This window comes from Balaenoptera borealis (assembly GCF_965194805.1).
Source record: "Balaenoptera borealis genome assembly, chromosome: 5".
Taxonomy (NCBI): Eukaryota; Metazoa; Chordata; class Mammalia; order Artiodactyla; family Balaenopteridae; genus Balaenoptera; species Balaenoptera borealis.
The window spans coordinates 84,241,728-84,253,460 of record NC_138862.1 but is presented as its reverse complement, the minus strand read 5'-3'; the positions used below and the strand labels follow the sequence as shown (position 1 = coordinate 84,253,460).

General features: G+C 41.6%; 1 protein-coding gene across 1 annotated transcript in view; it reads right to left on the bottom strand.

Annotated features, from left to right (window-relative positions):
* Nucleotides 1-106: 106 nt before the first annotated feature.
* The window catches only part of MCF2L2 (MCF.2 cell line derived transforming sequence-like 2), a 255,131-nt gene continuing 243,504 nt past the window's right edge, over nt 107-11,733 (bottom strand). The window contains 1 exon segment of the mRNA XM_082393922.1: nt 107-11,708. Coding sequence (XP_082250048.1) covers nt 11,576-11,708 — 133 coding nt within the window. The 3' untranslated portion in view covers nt 107-11,575.

Here is an 11,733-nt window from a genome sequence, read left to right as displayed (position 1 = left end):
AGATGTATCTGGGTCCATTTCAAGATTCTCTACCCTGGTTTCCTTTTGTTAATTTCCATGGTATATGTTCCCTGGCAAATTAAAATATTATGGTATAAACCTACAATTCTTGCTACTTTTATAATAGCCATATTTGAAAAGCTTATCCATAAACAAAAACAGCTACCAGATTAAAGATGCAATTGACAAATATTTTGTAGAGGATTAGTGAAACTATATTTTAAAAAGCTTTCTATCCTCATCTGACAATAAACTTGGAACTCAAGAGACACTTGATACTTGTTGACTGATAAGCAAATGCTAGTGTGGTAACTTAGAATCTTGGCCTAGGAGTTGGAAAACATGGATTCTAGTTCCTCCTCTGCTGCAGGCTGGCTGGGTGACACTGACGCACAGTAATAAAGTTGTAGTTGGGCAATGGCCTCCTAGCTAGCTTCCCAATACTTCTTGCAGCTTGGTGTGGCCATGCAACAAAGCTTTCACTAAGGGAATATAAGAAAAGATTTTGCATGCCACTTGCACACTGGGCCTTAAAATATTACGCATGCGTATCTTCCAAGTTCTTTCCCCTTCCTGCGATCTGGAAACTGGACATTCCTGAGACCTGCTTTTGATGATGTAGGCAAAGACAATGCTCTAGCAGATGGCAGAAAAACCAGAAGGAAGGAACCTGGGCCACTAAATGACCGTGTGGAGCACAGCAGCCTGCAGGCCCAACCCAGGTGGTTTCACAAGACAGAAATATTCTTTAAGTCACTCTATTGTTGGATATCTTTGTTACAGCAGCTTACTCTTTCCCTTTACACATGGGATGTTATATTCCACTAAGAAAAGGGTTCTGTAGTCAAATAAGTTTGGGAAATCATGAGCTTAACAAAAGTATACAGACTTTCTTCCTGAAAGAGTTCTCAGCTCCCTTAATCTACTAATTGGGATCAACCAAGAGAGGAGTAGAACATGTAGTGTTTTTTTTTTCTTTTGGCCATGCCATGTGGCTTGCAGGATCTTAGTTCCCTGACCAGGGATCGAACCTGTGGCCCCTGTAGTGGAAGTGCAGAGTCCTAACCACTGGATGGCCAGGGAATTCCCCTGTGTAGTATTTCTTTTCTAACCTCTTTATTGGAGTATAATTGCTTTACAGTGTTTAGTTTCTGCTGTATAACAAACTGAATCAGCTATATGTATACAGATATCCCCATATCCTCTCCCTCTTGCATCTCCCTCCCACCCTCCTTATCCCACCCCTCTAGGTGGTCACAAAGCACTGAGCTGATCTCCCTGTGCTATGTAGCTGCTGCCCACTAGCTATCTATTTTACATTTGGTAGTGTATATATGTCAGTGCTACTCTCTCACTTTGTCCCAGCTTACCCTTCCCCCTCCCTGTGTCCTCAAGTCCATTCTCTACATCGGCATCTTTATTCCTGTCCTGCCCCTAGGTTCATCGAACCATTTTTTTTTTCAGATTCTCTATATATGTGTTACCATATGGTATTTGTTTTTCTTTCTGACTTTCTTCACTCTGTATGACAGACTCTAGGTCCATCCACATCACTACAAATAACTCAATTTCGTTTCTTTTTATGGCTGAGTAATATTGTGCCACATCTTCTTTATCCATTCATCTGTCGATGGATACTTAGGTTGATTCCATGTCCTGCCTACTGTATATAGAGCTGCAATGAACATTGCGGTACATGTCTCTTTTTGAATTATGGTTTTCTCAGTGTATATGCCTAGTAGTGGGATTGCTGGGTCATATGGTAGTTCTATTTTTAGTTTTTTAAGGAACCTCCATACTGTTCTCCATAGTGGCTGTATCAATTTACTTTCCCACCAACAGTGTAAGAGGGATCCCTTTTCTCCACACCCTCTCCAGCAATTATTGTTTGTAGATTTTTTGATGGTGGCCATTCTGACCAGTGTGAGGTGATACCTCGTTGTAGTTTTGATTTGCATTTCTCTAATGATTAGTGATGTTGAGCATCTTTTCATGTGTTGTTGGCAATCTGTATATGTTCTTTCTTCTTTGGAGAAATGTCTATTTAGGTCTTCTGCCCATTTTTGGATTGGGTTATTTTTTTTTTTGGTATTGAGCTGCATGAGCTGCTTGTATACTTTGGAGATTAATCCTTTGTCAGTTGCTTCATTTGCAAATATTTTCTCCCATTCTGAGGGTTGTCTTTTTGTCTTGTTTACAGTTTCCTTTGCTGTGCAAAAGCTTTCAAGTTTCATAGGTCCCATTTGTTTATTTTTGGTTTTATTTCCATTTCACTAGGAGGTGGGTTAAAAAGGATCTTGCTGTGATTTATGTCAAAGAGTGTTCTTCCTATGTTTTCCTCTAAGAGTTTTATAGTGTCTGGCCTTACATTTAGGTCTTTAATCCATTTTATTTTCATGTATGGTGCTAGGAAGTGTTCTAATTTCATTCCTTTACATGTAGCTGTCCAGTTTTCCCAGCACCACTTATTGAAGAGGCTGTCTTTTCTCCACTGTATATGCTTGCCTCCTTTATCAAAGATAAGGTGACTATAGGTGCGTGGGTTTATCTCTGGGCTTTCTATCCTGTTCCATTGATCTATATTTCTGTTTTTGTGCCAGTACCATACTGTCTTGATTACTGTAGCTTTGTAGTATAGTCTGAAGTCAGAGAGTCTGATTCCTCCAGCTCCGTTTTTCTTTCTCAAGATTGCTTTGGCTATTTTGTGTTTCCATACAAATTGTGAGATTTTTTATTCTAGTTCTGTGAAAAATGCCAGTGGTAGTTTGATAGGGATTGCATTGAATCTGTAGATTGCTTTGGGTAGTAGAGTCATTTTCACAATGTTGATTCTTCCAATCCAAGAACATGGTATATCTCTCCATCTATTTGTATCATCTTTAATTTCTTTCATCAGTGTCTTATAATTTTCTGCATACAGGTCTTCTGTCTCCTTAGGTAGGTTTATTTCTAGATACTTCATTCTTTTTGTTGCAATGGTAAATGGGAGTCTTTTCTTAATTTCACTTTCAGATTTTTCATCATTAGTGTATAGGAATGCAAGAGATTTCTGTGCATTAATTTTGTATCCTGCAACTTTGCCAAATTCATTGATTAGTTCTAGTAGTTTTCTGGTAGCATCTTTAGGATTCTCTATGTATAGTATCATGTCATCTGCAAACAGTGACAGCCTTACTTCTTCTTTTCCGATCTGGATTCCTTTTATTTATTTTTCTTCTCTGATTGCTGCGGCTAAAACTTCCAAAACTATGTTGAATAATAGTGGTGAGAGTGGGCAACCTTGTCTTGTTCCTGATCGTAGTGGAAATGGTTTCATTTTTTTACCATTGAGGACAATGCTGTCTGTGGGTTTGTCATATATGGTCTTTATCATGTTGAGGTAAGTTCCCTCTATGCCTACTTTCTGGAGGGTTTTTATCATAAATGGGTGTTGAATTTTGTCAAAAGCTTTTTCTGCATCTATTATCATATGGTTTTTATCCTTCAGTTTGTTAATATGGTGTATCACATTGATTTGCATATATTGAAGAATCCTTCCATTCCTGGGATAAACCCCACTTGATCATGGTGTATGATCCTTTTAATGTGCTGTTGGATTCTGTTTGCTAGTATTTTGTTGAGGATTTTTGCATCTATGTTCATCAGTGATATTGGCCTGTAGTTTTCTTTTTTTGGTGACATCTTTGTCTGGTTTTGGTATCAGGGTGATGGTGGCCTCATAGAATGACTTTGGGAGTGTTCCTCCCTCTGCTATGTTTTGGAAGAGTTTGAGAAGGATAGGTGTTAGCTCTTCTCTAAATGTTTAAGAGAATTCACCTGTGAAGCCATCTGGTCCTGGGCTTTTGTTTGTTGGAAGATTTTTAATCAGAGTTTCAATTTCAGTGCTTGGGATTGGTCTGTTTATATTTTCTTTTTTGTCCTGGTTCAGTCTCGGAAGGTTGTGCTTTTCTAAGAATTTGTTCATTTCTTCCAGGTTGTCCATTTTCTTGGCATATAGTTGCTTGTAGTAATCTCTCATGATCTTTTGTATTTCTGCAGGGTCAGTTGTTACTGCTCCTTTTTTATTTCTAATTCTGTTGATTTGAGTCTTCTCCCTTTTTTTCTTGATGAGTCTGGCTAGGGGTTTATCAATATTGTTTATCTTCTCAAAGAACCAGCTTTTAGTTTTACTGATCTTTGCTATTGTTTCCTTCATTTCTTTATCATTTATTTCTGATCTGATCTTTATGATTTCCTTCTTTCTGCTAACTTTGGGGGTTTTTTTGTTCTTTCTTCTCTAATTGCTTTAGGTGTAAGGTTAGGTTGTTTACTTGAGATTTTTCTTGTTTGTTGAGGTAGGATTGTATTGCTATAAACTTCCCTCTTAGAACTGCTTTTGCTGCATCCCATAGGTTTTGGGTCGTTGTGTTTTCATTGACATTTGTTTCTAGGTATTTTTTGATTCCCTCTGATTTCTTCAGTGATCTCTTGGTTATTTAGTGGCATATTGTTTAGCCTCCATGTGTTTGTATTTTTTACAGTTTTTTCCCTGTAATTGATATCTAGTCTCATAGTGTTGTGGTTTGAAAAGATACTTGATACAATTTCAATTTTTAAAAATTTCCCAAGGCTTGATTTATGACCCAAGATATGATCTATCCTGGAGAATGTTCCATAAGCACTTGAGAAGAAAGTGTATTCTGTTGTTTTGGGATGGAATGTCCTATAAATATCAATTAAGTCCATCTTGTTTAATGTATCATTTAAAGCTTGGGTTTCCTTATTTATTTTCATTTTGGATAATCTGTCCATTGGTGAATGTGGGGTGTTAAAGTCCCCTACTATGGTTGTGTTACTGTCGATTTCCCCTTTTATGGCTGTTAGCATTTGCCTTATGTACTGAAGTGCTCCTATGTTGGGTGCATAAATATTTACAATTGTTATATTTTCTTCTTGGATTGATCCCTTGATCATTATGTAGTGCCCTTCTTTGTCTCTCGAAAATAGTCTTTATTTTAAAGTCTGTTTTATCTGATACGAGAAATGCTACTCCAGCTTTCTTTTGATTTCCATTTGCATGGAATATCTTTTTCCATCCCCTCACTTTCAGTCTGTATGTGTCCCTAGGTCTGAAGTGGGTCTCTTGTAGACAGCATACATACAGGTCTTGTTTTTGTATCCATTCAGCCAGTCTGTGTCTTTTGGTGGGAGCATTTAATCCATTTACATTTAAGGTAATTATCGATATGTATGTTCCTATTACCATTTCTTAATTGTTTTGGGTTTGTTTTTGTAGGTCTTTTCCTTCTCTTGTGTTTCCTGCCTAGAGAAGTTCCTTTAGCATTTGTTGTAAAGCCGGTTTGATGGTGCTGAATTCTCCTAGCTTTTGCTTGTCTGTAAAGGTTTTAATTTCTCCATCAAATCTGAATGAGATTGTTGCTGGGTAGAATAATCTTGGTTTTAGGTTTTTTACCTTTCATCACTTTAAATATGTCCTGCCACTCATTTCTGGCTTGCAGAGTTTTTGCTGAAAGATCAGCTGTTAACCTTATGGGGATTCCCTTGTATGTTATTTGTTGCTTTTCCTTTGTTGCTTTTAATATTTTTTCTTTGTATTTAATTTTTGATAGTTTGATTAATATGTGTCTTGGCATGTTTTTCCTTGGATTTATCCTGTATGGGACTCCCTGTGCTTCCTGGACTTGATTGACTATTTCTTTTCCCATGTTAGGGAAGTTTTCAACTATAATCTCTTCAAATATTTTCTCAGACAGTTTCTTTTCCTCTTCTTCTGGGACCCCTATAATTTGAATGTTGGTGCATTTAATGTTGTCCCAGAGGTCTCTGAGACTGTCCTCAATTCTTTTCATTCTTTTTTCTTTACTCTGCTCTGTGGTAGTCATTTCCACTATTTTATCTTCCAGGTTACTTATCCATTCTTCTGCCTCACTTATTCTGCTATTGATTCCTTCTAGTGAATTTTTAATTTCACTTATTATGTTGTTCATCATTGTTTGTTTTCTCTTTAGTTCTTCTAGGTCCTTATTGAACATTTCTTGTATTTTCTCCATTCTATTTCCAAGATTTTGGATCATCTTTACTATCATTACTCTGAATTCTTTTTCAGGTAGACTGCCTATGTCCTCTTCATTTGTTTGGTCTGGTGGGTTTTTACCTTGCTCCTTCATCTGCTGCATAGTTCTCTGTCTTCCCATTTTGCTTAACTTACTGTGTTTGTGGTCTCCTTTTCATAGGCTGCAGGTTCGTAGTTCCCGTTGTTTTTGGTATCTGTCCCCAGTGGGTAAGGTTGGTTCAGTGGCTTGTGTAGGCTTCCTGGTGGAGGGGACTGGTGTCTCTGTTCTGGTGGATTAGGCTGGATCTTGTCTTTCTGGTGGGTGGGGCTGCGTCTGGTTGTGTGTTTTGGGGTGTCTGTGAACTTAGTATGATTTCAGGCAGCCTCTCTGCTAATGGGTCGGGTTGTGTTCTTGTCTTGCTAGTTGTTTGGCATGGTGTGTCCAGCACTGTAGCTTGCTGGCCATTGGGTGGAGCTGGGTCTTAGCGTTGAGACAGAGATCTCTGGGAGAGCTCTCGCCAATTGACATTACTTGGAGCCAGGAAGTCTCTGGTGGTCCAATGTCATGAACTTGGCTCTCCCACCTCAGAGGCTCAGGCCTGACACCAGGCTGGAGCACCAAGACCCTGTCAGTCACTTGGCTTAGAAGAAAAGGGAAAAAAAAAGAAAGAAAAAAAAATTTTTTTTAAATTAAAAAATAATTAAAATTTAAGAAATAAAAAAGTAATAGAAAAAAAAGAGAGCAACTAAACCAACAAATAAATCCACCAGTGATAACAAGCGTTAAAAACTATACTAAGGTAAACATAAAAATCAGAAACCAGTCATTCGCAGACAGCAAACCCCAAGTCTACAGTTGCTCCCAAAGTCCACAGCCTCAATTTTGGGATGATTCATTGTCTATTCAGGTATTCCACAGATGCAGGGTACCTCAAGTTGATTGTGGGGATTTAATCCACTGCTGCTGAGGCTGCTTGGAGAAATTTCCCTTTCTCTCTTTTGTTCGCACAGTTCCTGGGGTTCAGCTTTGGATTTGGCCCTGCCTCTGCGTGTAGGTCACCCTCAGGTTTCTGTTCCCGCCCAGAGAGGATGGAGTTAAAGCAGTGGCTGATTAGGGGGCTCTGGTTCACTCAGGCCGGGGGGGAGGGAGGCGTACGGTAGTTATAATTGGAATGCGGGGCGAGCCTGTGGCAGCAGAGGCCAATGTGATGTTGCACCAGCCTGAGGTGTGCCGTGTGTTCTCCCAGGGAAGTTGTCCCTGGATCATGAGACCCTGGCAGTGGCAGGCTGCACAGGCTCCCAGGAGGAGGCATGTGGATAGTGACCTGTGCTTGCACACAGGCTTCTTGGTGGCTGCAGCAGCAGTGTTAGCGTTTCATGCCCGGCTCTGGTGTCCGCGCTGATAGCTGCGGCTTGCGCCCGTCTATGGAGCTCATTTAGGCAGTGCTCTGAATCCCCTCTCCTCGCGCACCCCGAAACAATGGTCTCTTGCCTCTTAGGCAGTTCCAGACTTTTTCCCGGACTCCCTCCTGGCTAGCTGTGGCGCACTAGCCCCCTTCAGGCTGTGTTCACGTAGCCAACCCCAGTCCTCTCCCTGGGATCTGACCTCGGAAGCCTGAGCCTCAGCTTCCAGTGTCTCAGGCTGGTGAGTGCTGGTTGGCACCGATCCTCTGTGCAGAAATCTCTCCGCTTTGCCATCTGCACCCCTGTGGCTGCGCTCTTCTCCATGGCTCCGAAGCTTCCCCCGTGCCCACCCCCAGTCTCCGCCAGTGAAGGGGCTTCCTAGTGTGTGGAAACTTTTCCTCCTTCGCAGCTCCCGTCCCTATTCTTTTGTCTCTGTTTTTTCTTTTTTTCTTTTGCCCTACTCAGGTATGTGGGGACTTTCTTGCATTTGGGAAGTCTGAGGTCTTCTGCCAACGTTCAGTAGGCATTCTGTAGGAGTTGTTCCACATGTAGATGTATTTTTGATGTATTTGTGGGGAGGAAGGTGATCTCCACATCTTACTCCTCTGCCATCTTGAAGGTCCCCCCCTCCCTGTGTAGTATTTTTAAAGTGTATTTATTTTTAGATAATTCTTTTTCATTGTGGGATTAACTCACTGAATTCTTACACTCTTCTGCCTATGCTGCAAAATGTACTCTGGGAAGTGCTGGTTTAGAGGATCTCTAACTTTTCTCATCATTTCATAGTGCATGGCTGGTGTTTAGTGTGGACTCAGATTCTGCCAGATTTTACAGATCCTGGGCCAGAGCACTTTCACCTGGGGCTACAGCATTCCCACTCCTCAGCAACGTGTTGAAATGAGTCCCTCTAGTGGGCAACAGGTGACATGATGAATTGAACGACTAGTAAAAGAAGGCTGGGGGATTTATCTGATGGTTTTGGGTTCTTTTCCATTTACCCAAACAAAATGATGATACAAATTTCACTCATAGAAGAGCCACCCTCTGTTTTTTCTTTTTTTCCCTTGTTTTTAAGAAGTCTAAAAATTTCAAAACTGTATTTCAGTTCCAGGAGCTGCAGTTTACCATTTTCCCAACACTTCCATAACCAGCCTCATCACACAGCAGCAGGGTTGTGTGCTCCCACAGTATGTGTCACACCGTGTTGTGATGATCTGTTTCCACATCTGTCTCCCACAACTGGACTGAGGAACCTCTCACTCATCTTCATACCTCCTTGGTCTCTCCCGACGCTGGCACCTTCCTTAGGATGGATGTGCTCAGGAAATAGGTGTTGAATGAAAGGAGAGAATACATACATAAATAAATAAATATTCTTATGGTCAAAATGGAACAAGGTGGGTTGGAAAATAATGCAGGTAGAAGGAAATAAGATTTCCTATAGATTTGGGAAGAACTTTATTTTTGTGTGCAAATAGTAAATATTGTATCCTACCAATCTGAAACACATTCTACCATAAGACAGATACTTTGTTGTTAGGAAAGGGGGCATGAGAGCGGGGACCCACCACATAGTTCAACTTTCTGAAAAATTTCAAATACTCTGCTAGATAATCGTGCCAAGGAGCCCCTCCCTGATGGTCTATTCCTCAGTCTCTGCCCTTTTTGGCCACCCAGTCAAAGGGCTTCTTTATGGACACACTATTTTGGTTTTCTTGAATTCTACAGTGATGTTCCCGAGTCTCATGGGAGACACTCCCCAGGTGCCTGCTGACCCACTCCATTCCAGGAACGAATCAGGGGACTGAAAACTCAGCCAGATCCCTCATCCAGTGAAAAGTTAAAATCAAAGCACCCTAACAATTCCAAAAGCAACTAAATCCAAAACTACCTCTAAAACTAAACAACTCCAGAGCTCAGGGTGCTGGTTATTAGCCATGATCGCTCAGCTCCCCGCCCACCCTCTGCTCTCTGCTTTGTGGTTGGGGCCATTCGCCTCCTTTGCCAGCTGCTCCCTGTCAGCCTGGGCCAATAGGGCAGAGGAGCAGAGACTGGTAGAGGGGAGAGGGCTTTGCTCCTCCCTGTGTGCCTGGGTTCCCTTCAGCATTGCCCTAGCAACTGGCCTTCACCCTGAGAGCCCCAGTCAGTTCCAGAAGCTGCAGCTTACCATTTTCCCAGCACTTCCATAACCAGCCTCATCATGCCCCTTCCTCTAGCACCAGCTGGCAGCAGGGTTCTGCATCCAGTTCCCAGGCCCGCCTTCAAGTTCCTGGGGGCACCTGGGGAATGCCACCGCCCCCCCCCACCAGAGGGCTACCCTCAGCCACGTGGGGCCCCCAACCTCTTCCCTTGTTCCCTCTGCCCTTGGGCTGGTAGCTGCTTCTTATAGTTAGAATCTTCATAATATATCATTATCTTGTTATCTTTTTTTCCCCATTAAAATCTCCAGTAGCTGGATAGCACTTCCTTATAGTAAATCCTTTCTGTTAAAATACTAGTATAGTGTCTCTCTTGATTGGATCCTGACTGATGAACTAAATAATTGTAATACTAAATAATTCTGAAAATAAACCTGAAAATAAAATAACTAAAAATAGTGAATAGAAAAAAAATTGAATGACGAAGAGAGAACTGAAAAGAAATAACTGAGAATAAGTAACTCTGAAAATAACTCAGAAACTAAATAGCTCAAAATTTCTAAAACTAAAAAACTCAAAATATAATGTTCAAAAATGCAACAACTGAAAATAAAATAATTTAAAACCAAATAACTAAAAAATAAAAAACCCAAATAACAAATGAATGTAAAAATAACACAGAATCTAAAATAAGTGAAAATAAATCACTGTGAATATAAGTAACTCTAAAACCAAATAACTAGGGGAAAAACCCCAAAATAATGACAGGTATTTTATCCTGAAAATAAAGTAATTCAAAAACTTCCAATGAGCTTTTACTATTCAAATAAGTAACTGTAAAAATAAATAATTCAAAAATGCCAATAACTAAAAATAGAATAACCATGAAAATAAATAACTCAGATATTAACAATTGTAAAGACAGATAATTAAAAATGAATAGTTCTAAAGCTAATTTGGAAATATATAACTATTAAAACAAAGTAACTATAAATAACTGAAAATAAATAACTCAAAAACTAAGTAACTTTAAAAATCAAAATAATTATAAACAGGTAACTTTAAAGCTATAAGATTAAATAACTAGAAAACTAAAAACAAATGAAAATTAACTAATGAAACTAAAAATAAATAACCGAAGATAACTGAAACTAAAAACTAACGAGTCTGAACGTAAATATCTCAGAAGTTAACCTGTAACCAACCCTCGCTAAAAGGAAACAATCCTGGAACAAAGTAACACAAGTATCACATGAACATTCCTGTGGGGATTAAGGGAGGCGAACACAGGGCTGCCATGCGAAGTCTGAGCAGCTCTGATCAGAGGTTCTCAACCTAGCTCCCCACTCCCACCCCAGGAGAAATTTGGCAATGTCTGAAGGCATTTTTGATTGTCGTAATTTGGGTGAGTGGGTGGGGGGGAGTGTTACAGGCATCTAGTGGGTAGAGGCCAGAGATGCTCCCAAACATCCTACAAGGCACAAGAAGTACCAACAAAGAAGTATCCAGCCCGCAAAGTCAAAAGTGCCAACATTGAGAAACCCTGCGCTCAGCTCTCCAACACTGGATTATGCTAACCTCCAAAAGGCACGTCTACCGAGCAGCTCGAGGTTCTCCGCGGGGTCCGCAACCAGGCCGGCTGCGCTCGTGCAGGCGCGCCTCTAACGGCGCAAGGTTCTCCACGGGCTCTGCGCCAAGTCCCTGCCCAGGAGTGCCTCAGCACCTGCAGGTTCTCCACGGGGTCTGCGCCGAGTCCCTGCGCGAGCGGGGCTGCACCGGGAGGGGTGGGCTCTGCGGGCGGACAGGGACCGCTCCTTAGGCTCCGGCAAGATGGTCCTGTTGCCCCCGGGCAGGGCAGCGGATCCCCAGGCTCCAGGGCCCCTTTGCTGCTTCTGCTTAAGGGCGGGCCGGCCTCCGCATCCACAGCAGTGGCTCCCGGGAATGCAGGCGGCCGGGGCGGCTGGGTTGTCTGGGACGAGTGTCAGTTCTCTGCGGAGGGCGGCCTCAGGCCCCCTTCCCGCGCCCGCACTGCCTCTGCTCGAAAACCGGTCTCCCCACTGGGGGCGAGCAAGCCAGCGGACATCCCAGGGCTCTCCTCAGTTTTGTTTGTGGCCCTGAAATTCCAAGAAGAAAGTCAGA